The 19,259-nt window shown below is 37.1% G+C and overlaps 1 protein-coding gene and 1 non-coding gene across 2 annotated transcripts; both read right to left on the bottom strand.

Annotated features, from left to right (window-relative positions):
• Positions 1-13,675: 13,675 nt before the first annotated feature.
• On the bottom strand, positions 13,676-13,747 carry TRNAK-UUU (transfer RNA lysine (anticodon UUU)). Its single transcript has one exon. It is a non-coding gene; the product is annotated as a tRNA-Lys (tRNA).
• A 1,607-nt stretch (positions 13,748-15,354) lies between these two features.
• LOC108198372 (16 kDa phloem protein 1) lies at positions 15,355-18,005 on the bottom strand. Its single transcript, XM_017366126.2, has 5 exons — positions 17,864-18,005; positions 17,551-17,619; positions 16,855-16,993; positions 16,338-16,473; positions 15,355-15,715 (listed from the first exon to the last, which is right to left on the bottom strand). Exons 1-5 carry the CDS (start codon positions 17,931-17,933, stop codon positions 15,650-15,652), a joined length of 480 nt encoding a protein of 159 aa, XP_017221615.1. The 5' UTR covers positions 17,934-18,005; the 3' UTR covers positions 15,355-15,649.
• Between the last annotated feature and the right edge of the window lie 1,254 nt (positions 18,006-19,259).

Below are 19,259 nucleotides of genomic sequence, written 5' to 3'. Positions count from 1 at the left end.
ATTATTAATGATACGACAATATAAATCGTACATCACAATATATATAGCTCCGTACCCACAATAAAGAGAACTATTCATTTCTTCTTTCACTAGATAACATTTAAAACTCTAATGTTATCAATCCCCAGATATAATCTATTAAATCAATATTTATGTAAATGATTAAATCACATAAGTAGTAGGCTACAAATAAATAAGCTAACATTCTCCCACTTCACCGTATTACTACTTATATTCCAAAATATGAATTTACATTTTTAATTTGACTAATTATTGATTTAATATCTTCATGCATGCTGTATAAGCGAAAGTATTACAGCAGGCCAATGCAATATATTTATATCACAATGAACACAAGACCCTCGTTGATCATACCATTAATACTTCAACACATAACAAAATTAACATTAATCATAATAGTATAAAATGATTTTTTAATAAAGTATAATTATCAAATCCATTCATATGGTCTCCCCCTCGTGTTTGCTTATAAATATAAATTCTCAAGTGCGCAACAATAATGAGAACAACAAACCAATAGTATGATGTGAAGTACAATTTTTTTTTTGACAAAATAAGAGTTTACTTGGTATTAGCTTCACATAACAAGTGACTATTAGTTGGAGTATCTTCGTCAGATCCATGTTAGAGATACGTTGAACAAAAATTTTACTAGTTTGTAAACCTTTAGTGAGTGGATCCGCCAACATGTCATGTGTACCTGCTTGATTGTTATGTACGATCCCGACATAATATTACATGTTTCACATGTATGAAATAAATCTTTCGGAGCACAAAATATGTCCTCATCTTAGACCAACTATTAGATGTTTCGCATATATGAATGAAGTTTCTGGAAACACAAGACATGTTATATTATGTATTTCGTGCACATTTAAAGCAAAAGCGCGTGATTCAAGTAACGACCTCTTGATTGGATAATATTATCTTCGCTCAGGTTAGTTTATATTGAAAATGCGAATTACAATAAGAATGTTATTTATTAATATTTTTTTTAAAATAAGACATGATCATAATTAGAAGTAAATTAAAATTATATGTATAGGATCGAAGTCCCTATTAATCGACCGTTATACTAGCCTATATGTGATTGTTTTTAGGGCTGTAAAATGATCCAGGTGATCCCGGGTACCCCTCTGCTCAAGTACCGGATCATATTATTTTTAGCTTGTCCAGATTTGGGTCCGGGATCATTTTATTCGGGTATAAACCGATCTCGGGTATTTGAGATTCGGATCTGAACCGGATATGATCCAGTATCGTATTTTCTATTTTTTAACCGGGTAGTTTATGATCCATCGAATATGAGCCTGATGTGATCCACTAACATCAAATATCATTATTATTTCAGTTGTTCAAATAATTATCATTTAGTCTAAGTAAACATAATATTATAAAGTATAATAATTTTGAATTAAAACTTATAATTATATGTTGGTATATGTCATTTATTAAATATATATGAAGATAATAACCATGATCACATTAAATAAATCATATTTTATGAAGATAAAAACTTAAATAAGATATTATAATTTTATAAAATGATGACTATTTATTTGCAAACATGATGGTGTTAAAATATAATATGTATATGAGTTTGAATGGAATATGAACCGTGGATCATATTCGGTTATTCGGGTAGGATCATATTATGAAAAATTATATGAGACCGAATCTGAGCGGGTATAGGTGTGCTCGTATCCGGGATCATATATTATACGGGCTTAATTTTTCCGCCAGATTTGGATCGTTTTCAAAACGGATATGAGACATGTATCATATTTTCGAGCCAGATATGAGCCGAGACACCGGATAGTCCGTATCGATTTACAGCCCTAATTGTTTTATAGCGAAAATATTTTAGTTCTAGATTTTGTATATATATATCAAATCATGAGCACATCTCGACTTTAAATATTCATTATAAAGAAAAGTAATTTCATAATAAAAATTTAGAGAATAGGTTGTTGCAAAATAATGGAACCATATCCTATGTTAGTAAGTATACGAATTCGTCAATTATGGGTTGGGCGTTTTAACCATTAAGCAATTTACTAAAACTAAATCTCTTTGAAACTTTAGCTATACCCGGTCGTGATCAAGAAACCACCTGTTTCGCTTGGTGGGCGAGGAATGGACTTTGATACTATTTCTTCTGTTTCGCTTGGTGGGCAAGGAATGAACTTTGATACTATTTCTTAAGTTAAAGACAAGACTCTATGCTAAATATTCCTCCCAATCCAGATACTTTGATTCCAATCATGTTTTTTGTTGATAGAGGAATTTGGTAATCAACAAAGATGAGGTTCATAGCCAAGATCTGTGACGGTGGTTTTGGTTGCCGGAGAGTGGTGGTTGTTTGTTTTAGGGGTGGCTGAGATTAGGGTTTTGAGTTGGTCTCACGTGCTCTCAACTCATGATCCCCTAATGTGCCTACGTACCCCTATATTTATAGGGGATCAAGCCATACGTAGTTCTATTGAACCAAGACTCCTAGTTTGATCAAGACTAGGCTTCTTGGGGATAAGACCAACCTTAAGCCGGTGACTTATCACTTAGAGTTCTACTCCAGTTAGAATTAAGCCTTAAGGCAACTACCTCAGACTCCTAGTCCAAGTACATCACGGATACGGCATCATCCCCACTACGAGAGATAACACTAACCGCTACTTTTCGTAGCATGGAGGAGACGTCTAGTAGAGCCGTGACCAATTCCTTGAGGTGTAGGGACGCGTCCTTACCCCCTAGCGAAGGTTCTCACTAAGAGGTAAGACCATTGAGGAGCCAAATTACACGATCGTCTCAGTCCCCCAATGAGGGCTAACTCACCAGAATACAGGACCCAGACATATGATCGGCCTTCATGTCACCCCTGAGGGCCTTCTACAACCATGATCACCCCAAGCCCCCGCACGAGGACAACCCGGCAGATAGCAGGATTGGGGATTATAGATCACGCCCGGTCGTAACCCGGGAACTACCAGATTAACCTGATAACTTCCAGATGAGCCTGGCACTAGTCTTCATATCCCTCGGAAGGGTAGTTATATCCCCCGGAGGGGTAGGTCTTCGTATCCCTCGGAAGGGTCGTCATCGAGACTCACTCATCCTCACACATAATAAGTTTACCTGTGGGCGCGACCATGGAGGGCGCGCCCTAAGTCCTCGCATTCTCGTTTCTCCACGCGCCTTCAGTCAACCCCGCACTTTAGGGCGGTGCCCTCGGAATTACTCCGGGAAGGGCGCGCCCTTGTCCTTTCCTTCATGCTAAATTCAGTCATAACAAGTACTCCCCAAATTTTCTTGATATTGAAGATATCAAGGGAATTTTTATACCGTGCCACACACATTATTCTGAGGGCGCGTCCACGCATAGAGGCTCGACTTAAGCCGCGTATTATTCCTTGATATTTCAAGGTGCAGACTGTGCCACACGCCTTGCAAACATATAATGCCAGTGTCTTTGGACATTTAGCAAATTGCTAAGTATGAGGCTAGCGCATTTTTATGATGTGTTCATAAGTAATGAGCAATCTTTATGTAGATAAAAGAAAACAGGGGGCGCGGCCTATCTGTCGTTGACAGTGGCGCAGCTTCGCTTATTCCTTCAAAAGGACACATTCAACCATAACATTCGCGCCAATGAACTTCAACAAAAGAAGGGCGCGCCTTCGGGATGCGAAGGTTTGTGGCTGTTTTTCAGCCTTAGTGTGTCCATGATACCTAGGAACAGTACATATAAGGCGCGACTTACAGAATGGCGCCGCCTTGTTATAACATGACCCCTTTTTTATCTTTTTCTAAAGAATTGCCTAAGCAGAGGGCGCGACCGATGGTGCTGCCTTACTCGCAATATTTCTTTTCTTCCGAGGACTGTATAAGTAGAGGGCGCAGCCTACGGCGCAGCCTTACTTGTAATGTGGGCTCTTTTGATCTTTTCCAAGGATTAAGTAGAGGGCGCGACTTTTGGCGCAGCCTTACTTTTTCGCGCGTGACTCACTTGCTTAAGAAAATCAAAAAGACCACTCCCCAGTCCATACATCATCCCGTATGGGGCATCACGAATTTTATCGTGGTTTATATAACTCCGGTGCATCGCACGGGTCCCAGAGGTTATGGCTCAATGGGGAATCAATAGTATAAAGTGTTATCCAGAGCATATCATGGATAGGTAAGATCCAGAGCGTATCATGGATGCGCAAATATAATGTCCAGAGCATATCATGGATAGGTAAGATCCAGAGCGTATCATGGATGCGCAAATATAATGTCCAGAGCATATCATGGACGCGCAAATATAGTATCCAGAGCTAGTCATGGATAATTTAGGTAGACCTTTGAAAGGTATTGCGTGTACTGGTATGAATAGCATGAGCCCATGATCATAATGTACAATGCCTTTGAAAGTATCATGATCCATCGGAGGGCGCGTCCTAATCAAGACAGACAGCTCCTCTAAGATGTTGGACTTGACCTGCACACAATCATATACATATGACTTCCTTAACAACAATAGTGATGGTCAGTGTTACCTCATGACGCGTCCTGCTAGGGGGAGGCGCTCTCTCCCAGGAAATATTAATCCTGGCGCATGACTTAGGAACTCGGGGCGCGTCCAATTAGGAGAAGGAATGTCTTTGAAGCATCTTCCTTCTCAACATTTTTATCCTGGGGCGCGCCCTCGTGCGCTTCCTCAAGTGATGAGTACTACTGAAAGGGGGCATCCTAAGAAGGGACGTGACCTCCTCAAGACTATTGAGCTCCTTTCCTGCGTATGGTTGGCTTCACATAAAATCATATTAAGCAATTAATGCATCAGACATACCTGAGGGCGCGCCCTGTCAGAGGGAGGCGCGCAATTCGTTCTCTGACAGAACATTAGCTAGATGTGGCACGCCTCTTTCTTCCATGAGTGACGGGCTCATCGTATTGGCTTCCTGTAAGAGCTTATGTAGACACAGGAATACATATCATAAATTTCGTACCTGAGGGCGCGACTATTCATCAAAGCCAAGAGGTGCATTCCTCATGGGGGTAATCGAACACCACATTACCAGCGATTTCATAAAGGCATATTTCTATAGGATGAAATAACGAGGGGGTTGGAGTTTACCTGGAGGCGCGCCCTGTCAGGGGGAGGCGCGCACCCTTTATAACTTTTCGAGCTAGGCTCCATTTGAATAACTCCCCGCTTATAACCTTTCCTCTCACATCACCACATGTGGTTACACCTTCAAAATGCGCCCCTCACGAACCCTGAAGCATTTTCAGGGGAGGGCGCGCCACTTCTAGAAAATCTATGAAGTTTCCAAGTATGCGTACCCCTTCCTGCAATAGACTTAAACCACGACAAACTTGAAAGTAATAGCATGCGAAGGTGATGTAAAAAGTTTACCTGGAGGCGCGCCTTAAGAGATGTTTCAAGGGTGCCTGCATAAAACTTTCCATGTACAAATAATAAGAGTTTATTTACTTACCTCGTGACGTACCTTGTTAGGGAGAGACGCGTCTTGTAAATATCCTAATCCTTTTCCTTTTGCATCATTTTCATCCTGCACAAATTTAAATAACAATGGTCATGATAATAAATATTAAACATTATCTTATGGTGCACCTTGGCAAGTCAAATGCTATTTCCAAAAAATCCTTTCGAGATAGCACGTTCTCATTCATAAGGGCGTATCTAGGCGCGCCGTACGAAATTCCTGAAGTTCTTTCCCTGTCTAAAAACAGCTTCACTAAAATAAAATATTAGGTTAGAAATACACAACATTAAACATATATAAACATATATTTTATATGCATGACACCGAGGTATATACTAAAAGAATTGTAAAGGAAATGTAAAATACTTATCTTTATATTCCCTGGTTGCCACTAGTGTCACTTGATGACTGCTAACAACATCTCTGGATTTTGTAAGTTGGAACCCGTCCAAGCCCTTTAAATATGTCCTGCGCATTTCTGAAACAAAAATCTATACCTCCAAGCATGTATACAAAATTTTTTAAAAATACCAAATATAAAGTATTGATACTATCATGCAAGGATCTATGTTAATATTTTTAAAAGATTAAACTACCACACATATATCATTGCAAAAATAAAATAAGGTGAACTTATCTTTTTCGCCCGGCCATTGCAAGATTCGGCAATATGTTACTTGTTTACGGTGACAGGCCTCCCTTCCTTGTTTTTCTTTCTCTTCCCCTCCAGTTCATAGCCTGTTATTCTTTTGGTCCATATAAATGCATTAGCAATGGTAAGTAAATATCTCATTTGCATCCTAATAGCATAAAATATTTTACGCTAGTCATGCATATAGAATTTATGCATAATATATTCAATCTAAGTATTAATCTCATAATCTAAAAATAATTTAAGTAAAGAAAATCTTATCTCCTTTTTCTTTTGAAAGTCGTTCGGGTCTTGATTTGGTGCTGAGGAGCCGTGTTGCAACAGAGTTGTTGATCATGCGGAGGAAATTATTCCGCCTGTCCCTCGTTGTTCATTGGTTCATATCCAACCTCCTAATTTTTGAGGATAAGCCAGTGCACATACCACCTCTTTCTTGCTTAACCCATAAAATTTTATGCCTTTGCCAAGTTGATAACTAATATTACAGAACTCAAAACTACTTTAAGGCATAAGCACGCGCAAGTAATAAATTCCTGTAAAAACTCAATCAAACGTAATGAATATATTCCTCCACAAAATAAACAAATTAATATGAATACATTTAATCTGTATTTTGAGTAAAAAGCCTGATTTTCACAAAAAATTCTAAAAAAGTGTTCTACGTTAAAAATAGTAATAATAATAATGATGATAATAATAATAATAATAATAATAATAATAATAATAATAAAATATATCTTTGTAAAAATGTATTTATAATATATAAGTTTTTTCTAAACATGCATATAATAAATAAAACAATACTTTTATAATATTATATCTCTTAACAAATAAATATTTCTACTAATTATTACATTACAAAATAATTGTAACAAATTACGTATATAAAAATATATAATTAACAAATAAATAACTTAAATAATTAAAAAAGAAAACTTATCTTTTCATTCGGCGGTGTGGACAACTTGTAGCTAGTGGTGGCCAAACGGGCGCCCCGTGACGAGACGAGACGAGTCGGAGGCGAGACGAGTTGATGAATGGTGTACTCGTGGACGTCTCGTGTAAGGGTAGCGAGACGAGACGATACGAGACGAGTCGAAGGATATTAAACTCGTGTCCAACTCGCGAGTTTGGCGAGTTGGACGAGTTATGTATATTTTTTACTTTGCAGTTTGCTTTGGATTAGTTGGCGAGCTGGACGTTGAACTCGTCACGTTCAACTCGTGGACCAACTCGTGAGTCATGAGTCATGATACAGTCTCTGCAGACCAACTTGTACAGAGATGCTGCAGTCTGCAGACCAACTTTGTCGTTTTCATTAATTTATTGAATCTATCAAGATTCAAGGCATCAATAAATTGCTAGTTTGCTACTGATGAAAAGGAAAGAAAATCACAGAGATGTATATCCATTTTTTGACTTGTTTTTACATTAATTTATTATGTAATAAAAAAAAGAGGACGGTACCTCTATTTATTTTATTAATTAAAAAAAATTACAACTGATTTGAGAGGACTCCTCTCTAAAAAACGGAACAAACCGCATTTACATTAAAAAAATAAAAATAAAAAATTACATTTAAATTGAAATATAAAAATTACATTTAAATTACATGTAAACACAAAACTAATTTTTTATTCTTCTTCTTCTTCTTGTTCTTGAATCGCCGACGTGCCCGATTCCGATGAAGTGTCCATTGTCATCCAAACATCGTCTTCTCCTTCCGAGTCATCTTCTTTCCTTCCTTGTTGTCTTTTTGCGGCTTGATCCCAATCTTTTTTACAAACTAATATTTTTACGACATCCGGAGATAGACTTGATCTTTTTTCGTCCAATACTCTTCTTCCCGCACTAAAAGCGGACTCCGATGCAATTGTAGAAGCGGGAACTACTAAAATGTCTCTCGCAATTTTAGCTAAAACCGGAAATTGATTCTCATGATTCTTCCACCACGTTAATATCGAAAAATCCTCATCTAACTCATAATTATAAGAAAAAAACTCACGAACCATGTTAGTTGAACAAGATTGTGTAGATGTGGTAGATGTAGTTGAAATTCTAACCTTTTGTTTTTTTGTTAATATACCACTAATTGTACTATTAAACCTACTAGTACCAGTAGGCTTAGGTTGTACAACATTTGGAGTTTTGGGAGTATATATATCTATAAGACGGTATAATAAATTTAAACAATTCCTTACATAAAGAGTATGATCATATTGAACACCTAAAACTTCGTAATAATGTTCTAACATATTTTCCAAACCTTCCATTCTAACACCGGGATCAAGAAGACATGCAACACCATAAATATAAGGGAACTCCGAAAAATATTCAATCCACTTAACTTTCATGTCAAAAATAATATTTTCAAAATGACGATTTTTTTCATAATCACGTAAAGTAGTAACAATACTAACACATTCAATAATAACATGATGCACATTTGGTTCATAAACATAAGAAAAAACATTAGTAGCATGTGCATAACATTCAAGTATATCACGTACGCTAGTTGCTAGCTCCCACTGCGTTTCAGTAATCAATCCATCTTCATTTTGGTTTCTCGGGTCGGAATTATACAACTCCGTGATAACTACCTTATATTTAATTGCCTCTTTTAGTAATTTATAAGTCGAACTCCATCTCGTTGGACAATCAATAGCCCACTTCTTCGCCCTTAACCCGTTTTCTCTACACAATTTTTTATATTTAGATCTTGTGGAGTGTGCTAAACGTAAATACTTAACTATTTTTCTAATGGGTTCCAACAATAAAGTTATTTGTTCAATTCCTTTTTGGGCCGATAAATTAATAATATGTGCACAACATCTAACATGCAAAAAAACGCCATCTATTATAGTGGGAATATCATTCCTAATATAGTCCATAGCTTTATTGTTCGAAGACGCATTATCTAAGGATATCGTAAACACCTTATGAAGCAAATTAAATTCATTTATTGTTTCTAAAATTCTTTGTTTAATGTTGTAACCGGTGTGTCTCTCATCCATAACATCAAATGCAATTATTCGTTTTTGTAAATAATAATCAGAATCAATCCAATGCACGGTAACACAAATAAATGGCTCACCTTGACTCGAACTCCAACAATCACTAGTTAAAGAAACCATACCATCAAAATCATGAAAATATTCTATTAATTGTGCTCGTTGACCATAATATTGTTTTTGTGTGTGACGTTTAAGTGTGTTCCTAGGAATTCTTCTAAATGCGGGATTTATGCTAGTTTTTATCATGTGCTCTAAATTATCACTTTCTCCATGTGAAAAAGGTAACTCATCTAACGTAACATAAGTGGCAAATTGTTCGATCATTCTATCTCGATTATAAGCGAAAGGCATACCTCCACCGGGAGACGAAGTCATAAAACCACCAATTTGAGTTTGTTGCGATGTACCTCCACGTGCCGCTCCACTTTCGTGATTTTCTTTCGTTATTCCGTGATGTTTTTTCAAATGACGATCAAGTCCACCCGTACCGGCCCCTTTAGGATGCATCAAAGGTGATGGATTTTTGCCCTTTTCGATGCAAAGTAAACAAAAAAGCCTATAATGACTCGGATCTTCCGGTATTTTTTCTCGGGAAAAATAGTTCCATACATATGATGAGAGCGAACCCGAAGCATTGCCTACAAAAATAAAACATATATCAATTAATATCGGATATAAAATTAGTAAAACACTTAAAAAGCAAAATTAAATAAATTTTAAAAACTAACCGGGTTCCAGAGTATTGGGTCGAGGGGGTCGCATCGAAGTAGCTTGGGTGGATCCTTGTGATGATCGTGTGCCTGTGCCTTCAGCCATTTGTAAAACAAAGCTTGTAGGATAATTAAATAAAGCTTGACAAAATATTGTAACTCGCCGGAAAATTTTAAGCACGCCGGATGTGACTTGTGAGTGACGGAGAAATTCAAGAGAGTAAGAGAATGAGAGAGAGTAAAAGAATGGGGATAGAAGTTCAGAGAATCAGAGCTGGTGTGATAGGCATGGAGGTCCGTTGCATATTTATAGGAACTGATTAAGAGCCGTTGCTCGGAAGTCGGAGCCTTGGAGCCGTTGCTTGCTGCAGCCTTGCAGCCTGCAGGTTCAGTCGTTTGGAAGAACTAGCCGTTGGGAAGGACAGTTGCTAGCTAGCCGTTGCAAAGATGGAGTGGTCGCTATCTCCGCCTGTGTTGCTGGCTTGCTGTTGCTGCAGAGTGCAGACTTGCTGCAGAGTGCAGAGTGCGCGTGCAGACAGAGGCGAGACGTCCGAGACGTGCGAGACGAGTCCGAGACGTGCGAGACGAGTCGTGGACGTGCGAGACGGCCGAGACGAGTTGGCGCGAGTCGTGCGTGCGTGCCGATACGTACGAGCCGAGACGAGGCGTCCACGTTTTCTCAAACCCAGGCTCGTGATCGTCTCGTACAGATTAACGAGATGAGGCGAGTTTTAACTCGTCTCGCGGCGTACCGGTATTCAACGAGTTAAAAGGCGAGCCGAGACGAGTCGATCCGTTTGAACTCGTTCGTTTGGCCACCTCTACTTGTAGCCCCTGCTCCATGCATGTTGTTAATGACCTCTGTCCTCCGTGGTGCTTCTCCGGACTCCGATTAAAAAACATGCGTCCTTTGTTTTTGTTAGGCTTCTGTTAATTACAAAACAAAACAAAAAAAAAAACATTGTTATAATATGTGGCCTTTTCCACGCTGCTGCTGCGCCAATCATCCACGTCCCGCCGTAGATGTGCCTGAGTACGTGTACCTGCATACACTATCCTGTAATCAACCACCTATCTTCTTAAAAGACGTGTAGTCACGATTTCGTCTTTTAACCATAAATCAGACACTGCGACATTCTATTTGTTTGGTCTCGTTTGTCCTCCACAAACGAATAATAGGCCCCTCCTTCTAGCGCCAATTTGTTGATAGAGGAATTTGGTAATCAACAAAGATGAGGTTCATAGCTAAGATCTGTGACGGTGGTTTTGGTTGCCGGAGAGTGGTGGTTGTTTGTTTTAGGGGTGGCTGAGATTAGGGTTTTGAGTTGGTCTCACGTGCTCTCAACTCATGATCCCCTAATGTGCCTACGTACCCCTATATTTATAGGGGATCAAGCCATACGTAGTTCTATTGAACCAAGACTCCTAGTTTGATCAAGACTAGGCTTCTTGGGGATAAGACCAATCTTAAGCCGGTGACTTATCACTTAGAGTTCTACTCCAGTTAGAATTAAGCCTTGAGGCAACTACCTCAGACTCCTAGTCCAAGTACATCACGGATACGGCATCATCCCCACTACGAGAGATGACACTAACCGCTACTTTTCGTAGCATGGAGGAGACGTCTAGTAGAGCCGTGACCAATTCCTTGAGGTGTAGGGACGCGTCCTTACCCCCTAGCGAAGGTTCTCACTAAGAGGTAAGACCATTGAGGAGCCAAATTACACGATCGTCTCAGTCCCCCAATGAGGGCTAACTCACCAGAATACAGGACCCAGACATATGATCGGCCTTCATGTCACCCCTGAGGGCCTTCTACAACCATGATCACCCCAAGCCCCCGCACGAGGACAACCCGGCAGATAGCAGGATTGGGGATTATAGATCACGCCCGGTCGTAACCCGGGAACTACCAGATGAGCCTGATAACTTCCAGATGAGCCTGGCACTAGTCTTCATATCCCTCGGAAGGGTAGTTATATCCCCCGGAGGGGTAGGTCTTCGTATCCCTCGGAAGGGTCGTCATCGAGACTCACTCATCCTCACACATAATAAGTTTACCTGTGGGCGCGACCATGGAGGGCGCGCCCTAAGTCCTCGCATTCTCGTTTCTCCACGCGCCTTCAGTCAACCCCGCACTTTAGGGCGGTGCCCTCGGAATTACTCCGGGAAGGGCGCGCCCTTGTCCTTTCCTTCATGCTAAATTCAGTCATAACATTTTTAAAATTTTTAGTTATCATTACGAGAGACTTTATATCATGACACTGTATTATTTTTAATTTTTTATGAATTGTAAATATTTTCCTTTTCACAAATATTATAATCTCATCAAAATTAATTACAATAATTATTAAAATATAAATTAATGAGATTATAATATTTCACATTTATAATAAATAAAATTAATAGGGAGGGGATTATAATATTTTTAAACAAAAATCACCCATATGTCAAAAGAAAAAGTCATAGCATAAGCACCCATATGTCAAAAGAAAAAGTCATAGCATAAGCACAGTCCACTCCGGTGCTCAGATGACTGGATTTTTATCACTAATTAATGCAGGAGGACTGAGTAGAGTGGTGGTGAATTTGTTAGGAAAATCTCCTGGAAACTAGTAATGGCAATAAGATTTATCAACTTTTATTCAGCGTCGCATGGAAACGTCTTTATAAAAGGGATGTTAATGTTGTTATTACTGATAACGTCAAATCCCGTTCCGGTGCTTCCTCCGCTGTGTACTGGTGTCTTGCGGTGTAGTTGCTGGACGGGTGTCTGCAAAACAACACCGGAGGGGGGTTTGAGCCCCGCGGCGCCTCCGGCGTGAGAATGAGTACAGGCGTCGGAAAATAGATAGACGGGAAATGAGCTATCTATGTGTGGTGGGTGAGGGTGTATGGCTGCTGTGTATGGTGGCTTAGAGTGTGTGAGAAATATGAGAGTGTGGAGAAGAAGATCCTTAAGCCTCTCATCCTTGGTCTATTTATAGGCCAAGGATTAGGGTTTAAGGATGTGTACCTTGGATCCTGCTGTCCATCTGTAGGGCTTGGATGCTTAACACATGTCCAGGTGTCAGCTAAGCAATAGTATTTTGGAGTGTTATGAGGTTTGTCTTCATAGTGTCAGCAGCTGGCATTGGGTATTGTCCTTCTCATGTCAGACTGCAACTTGTTCAGGTGTCGGCTTGGACTCTTGTGTCCCGGTCCGGGGGAAGGATGGATAGGTTGCGTCTGGGTCCGGGATCATCTCCGGGGTCCGAGATCATCTCCAAGGTCCGGGATCGTCTCCTGGTTCTGAGATCATCTCCTGGGTCCGGGACCATATCCGGGTCATATCGTGCTCGGGTCCGGATTAAGCCAATCCAGAGTCCGGGTTAAGTCAATCCTTTTCATGTTAGAATGTGGCTTGTTCAGGTGTCGGCTTGGACTCTTGTGTCCCGGTCCGGGAGAAGAGTGGATAGGTTGTGTTTGGGTCCGGGACCATCTCCTGGGTCCGGGATCGTCTCCTGGGTCCGGGATCATCTCCGGGTCATATCGTGTTCGGGTCCGGATTAAGCCAATCCAGGGTCCAGATTAAGCCAATCCGGGTTATACCCTATCAATTACAACTCTAAAAAAAATGGTTGTTTCCAATCAAATTGATTAACCAGTGATACTTTTTACGAAATCCACAATTTCACCTGTATTTTCCTAATTTCATTAGTTTGGTGTGTGAGAAGTCTCGTAGATGTATTTTTTAATTTTGTAGGGAATGAGACGGAGGAGGATAAAAAAGGGCAAAATACTTAATGACGCCGACTGTGGGGATCGAACCCACGGCCACGGGATTAAAAGTCACGCGCTCTACCACTGAGCTAAGTCGGCTTCCGTGCCAGCAGACTCGATAAAACGATTTTAGATGTTATTAAATAACATTCTAAGTAGTTCCACCTGTCAGTTGACTCAGAGCATCTCTGTGGGTTGAAAACTGTGAGCTAAAAATCTCCGTGTCATCCTATGTGTTAGGTGGCCCCCTTTTAGATTATATGTAAAAAAAGTAGCACTCCAACTATCATTTTTTACCAAAAAAATTATAGATAACTAAGTATCATTCAACCAAAAAAGCTAATATTAGGTATAATTTTAGCTTATAATAATTATACATAACATCATTGGAGTGCATATCCTTACTCTTAGCAAAAAAATTGTATAATCCATTATCCACTATAGCTAACGAATTTAAATATTGGCCCTGTTTGGGAAATAGCGGTTAGCTGATAGCGGATTGAATTAGATGTTTTGACTAGCTGATTGAATTACATGTTTTGACTAGCGGATTGAATTAACTGTTTCTTGTAAAACTGTTTGGTAAATAACTGATTGATTAACTTTTTCCGACACAAACCAAAAACTCTAATCCAAAAAACTCCTCAAAATAGTTTTTCAAAATTAGCTTTTTGGACCCAAACCTCTGCTTCAATCCGTTAACTACCAAACACTAAAATTAACGGATTTTAGTGGTCAAATCTCTAAATCACCTCAAACCTCTAATTTTTGCCCAAACATCTAACTTCCAAACAGGACCATTACCCTTGAAGATGCTCTCAGTTACCCTATCTAGATAATTAATGTCGTAACAGATAAATAAAATAAGAATTAAAAAGTAGGAAAAGTGAGGATAGTGGTGAGATATGCTTAGTATTTTATATATATAATAAGTATAGTAGAAAAAATAGTGAGAATAATTGATTTTTATATAACAATTTTATTATATTTGATAAGTTTTAAAATATAAAAAATTAGAAAAAAATATCTTAAATGGAGAAGGTAAAAGGAGAGTAAAGAAATAGTTGAGATGGAGTAATAATTTGTTCTAAGTTTGAACAAGCATGAATGATTTGATTTGGTTTTACATTGTCATCAAAGGTTTTTACTGTATATAATTTATAATTTAAATTTTGGAAGCATAATTGCAACCTTGACTAAATTCTCAAAATTACAATTTAACTTGGATTAAAGGTTTTCTTTTACTCACTCGTACAGATTTTTAATATCAGATCAAAAAAAAAAAAAATCGAAAGAAAATTCATCAACTAACCTCTAATTGAAAAACATGTCAGATATTTAAAAAAATTTATATATTAGAACCTTAATAATTGTAAAGGAGATTAAACTGACTCGAAGAAGATCTTTTAACATAAATCTCAATAACTATAAGACCGTTTGGGGTAGCTTAAAAAAATGACTTACAAATAAGTGAGAAGTAAATAAGTTAATAAAATATTTGGAAAAAAAGCAGAAGCTGTGAGATAGAAGCCGACATTCTCAGCTTCTTAAAAAGGTTTCTACGTCTTTACACAAATGGATAAAAAAAAGCAGAAGAGGCAGTTTGCACTTCTTGCAAACAAACACCACCTATATATGATATCCTATGCTGCTTCATTCTCCGTTCCTCAATTTTGTTACTCATTCATGTCTTGTTCGCCCAAATACGTCGAAAATATATGATTTTATATAGCAAAACACAACACATACATCGAAATGATTCCGTCAAAAAAAAAAACATGAAAATGATTAATTATTTCGCACAAGGAAACCATAATTTTCACGAAAAATCACTTAAAAGTACAAAAGTCGAAACGCAATCTTTCACGGAAGAACGTTTACATAATTTTCAGGAAATTCACTTGAACGACAAAAGTCTGAAATATTAAAGAGAACAATAAAGTTTAACCGAACTTTCCCCTTAAACCAACGGATCAAACAAAGAACCATTGCTTTGTGCAATCAGGGAAAATAATCAGGGTTACTCTCCTTCCATCCTCCAAAGTCTTCAACTTCTTCCGCCTGAACCTATTAAATTTAAACAATATATGATGAATAAGGAGGTGATAATAGGCCAAATAAAAATTATATACACACACTAAGTGTTAGAAATATAAGTACAAGATCCCAAATGGGCTTCCTCTAACACCTTAATATTTTAGATGAAATGTTCTCTACACTACATTTTAGGCATACTCCGCAATTTCCTATTTACCATTTAAATCAAACATCCTTGTTATGGCCAAAGTTTGATATTTGAGAAAAAATTAATGATTAGAGCCATCATATTGGAGGACTGATATGTGTCTAGTTAAAATAAAAAACTAATCGAACAACTGTTTATCAAATAATTTCAGCTAAAATGACTAAATTTAATCTGAAATTCAAAACAATTACTACAATCACTAGTTAAAACAATTATTCAATTTGTTAACTCCTAACCACCAATTATCAAACAAGCCTGATGGTTGGAATTATGGTAAACGTATAAACACTATATATATCCCTGAGGAAATGCGAAGATCTCAAACTTTGAGACTTTTTTTGAGGAGTTCTATTAAAATGTAAAAAATCATCACGCAAACATTACAAGATTAATTTTCATTGTGATGATATATGTTTTTCTAAATAAATACTCGTATAAAATTACCTTTGGTGTGAAGGTGATGCCAACTTGAATCTCCCCACTGTACCTTTGGTTGCTATCCACGACACTGTAGATAGTAGGCTCCACTACAGCAGTCCCATTTTCCACTCCCAACTCAAAGATGTCGTTCAAGTAAATTCTACAAATTCAAGAAAGCTTTTCAGACTTATTATTACATGTTCGGATGTTCCGCATAATTCATTATTAGTACATTAGAAGGTTCAGCGGAAAAAGAGTCCTCGACAACTTAGGTGTTGTGTGGGGTTGCTGTTCCAGACGGTAACAACAGTTTTTGCTAAAAAACATGTGAAAAATTGTTTGGTAAATTTAAAAGCAGTTTTTTCGACTTTTCAACTAATATTTTTTTTGACAGTACAACAAATTTAAACATCACTCACAAACAGACTCTTAATGCTAAATTCAACTTGAGCATTTTTTTCTCATGTATGCAAATATCATTCATATGTTTAGGATAAGCTGTCTATTATTTTAAGATAATAATTAGGGTAAGAAAATTTACGTGGAGCGGCCGAGGAAATCATCAGCAGAGAAAGTGTCCTTGTCCATGATATGGAGAAGGAGCTTGTGCTCATCATCTGAACCGGGATAGTCCACGCTGAATGCAAATTTTTCGTTCCAAACTGGTTCACTTCCCTTCCCTGCTTCAAACATATAGCCATGTTACATACCAAACAATAATTTTAATATTTTATTGCAAGCTACTTTGCACGCCTGTGTGCTAGAATTTGAAAAATACTTTTGAAAAAATATTTCTTCAATAAAAAATAATTCTTTGGAAAGGAAATATCCATTTCGAAATCATTTTTGAAAAATATTTTCACTATATGACGATTTTAAAATTTATAAAAAGTAATTTGATAGAAAATTCTCAATTTCACGTTTTTCCTTTTTGCTACGGGAAGTCAAATTTTTGAAATTCATAAAAAAAATTAAAAGAAATTTCCACCTCTAAAAAAATCCATCTTAAGAGATCAAACTAACACAGAAAATATTTTTAAGGAAATCCTATTTTTTGGTGTTTATTATATTTCTGAAAATAATTTTTGCAAGATAAATGAACACTAAATTTCTAACAAATAAACAGAGGCTTGATCACTCAGCAATGTAATAAAAGAAGTTCAAAATCGAAAAACCAAGCCGCTTCTAAATATAAAAATAATAAAGCTAGCAGGAGGACTATAATAAATGTTTGTACCTTTGGCCACAGTGCTCCTCTGCTCCTCATCTTTGTATCGAATCACAACATACGGGTCGATCTTACCACCTTTTGTAATCGGAAGATGGGAGATACAAGTAGTTAATAGTGCAAATTAACTTGTATCAAAATAAGTAAATCCATTCGAATGCAGTATCAAAATAATAAAATAATATATAAAATAAAGAAACTAAAATAATATTTCATTTTTAAATTAATTTAGACAAATTTGCGTAGAACTTCAAGACGAGTAAGATTTCCCATTTTACTTCACTATCAAAAAAAAGTGGATAGAAAGAGATTAAAAACATACCCAAGATGAAGTCGGTGTTTTTAAGGCCTCGGGCTTTCACAAGTGTCACCTCCATCACTCCTGTAGCCATTTATTCTGGATTGTAACAGGAAGATTTGCTAGAGCACTCCTCTTTTTTTTTTTTGTTATATTACCAACAAGCCTTAAATTTTTGTAAAAAATGCAATGGTCTTCTAGCAAAATAAAATGTATCTTGAATGTAACGCCTCATTTGTTTGTAACTAATCAATACTAACTCACCTAACTATGTCTGTACATGTATCAAAAGTGGTGTACAACTATCGCCCTTGTCATATTCTATGAAATGCAGCAGAAAAGACGGAATTAGACTTAGGAATGACAGTTTTATCCAACCCGATGCATACCCGACTCGTTCCGCTCGGATCCGACTTTTTGGATTTGAATCCGGATTTGGATCTTATTTTCAGACCGAAAAAGTTTGGGTCTGGACGATCTGAGGTATCCCGACCCGAAACCCGAAACTCGATTTAAACCCGAAACTCGATTTAAACCCGATACAAAATAATATATATATATATATATATATATATATATATATTTATGAATTATTAGGTACAAATATTAACATTTTACTTAATTTTAAATGCGCAATACATAATTTATATTCATTTCATCAATATTATATTTGTCTCAATTATTGTACGTTAAAAAAATCTAAATATAATAAAAATAATAAAATATAAATTATAAGTTGAATGATTGTATACAATTAAGTTAACATGTTTCATGTGTTCATTGTACTAAATGAAACCCGTAACTCTCTTTTTTATATTCCTAAATTAAAAAAAAAATCAATAATCACGTTTTTTTATAGATATATAATCTTTAATTTTATTTTTTAAAAATATTCGAATTAGACCCGAACCCGAAAAGACCCGACAGATTAGATCTGGATCTTCATTTTCCGGACCCAGACCCGATCCGAACCGAAATATAATGGATCGGGTCTGGATCTCAAGAAACCGACCCGTTGTCATCCCTAATTAGATGAAATATTATCTCCATCCCAATTTAGATGAGCCTTTTGCTCATTTCACACGTACTCTCTCCGTCCTTTTTTAGTTGTCACATTTTTATTTTTGTTGGTCAACTTGATTAAGTTTTGACGAAAGATATTATAATTTTCTTTTTCATTTATTTAAAAATTTTGAAGTAGATTAGAAGTTATTTCCGGTGTCATATATATTTTATGTTTTTAATTTATAAAATATTAATAAATTTCAGTCTTTGTCAATTTGACCGGTAGAAAAGCTCACAGTATTAAGGTATTTAGGGAGAATCAGCGTACTGGACATAGCAGGGTTCAGTTGGAAGTTGAAACTATGACAAAAACTTTACTGTATTAAAGTCAGAATTAAAATTCGTAAATTATATA

The sequence above is a fragment of the Daucus carota genome, chromosome 8 (genome assembly GCF_001625215.2).
Source record: "Daucus carota subsp. sativus chromosome 8, DH1 v3.0, whole genome shotgun sequence".
NCBI classification, from domain to species: domain Eukaryota; kingdom Viridiplantae; phylum Streptophyta; class Magnoliopsida; order Apiales; family Apiaceae; genus Daucus; species Daucus carota.
This window is presented reverse-complemented; position numbering and strand designations above follow the sequence as displayed.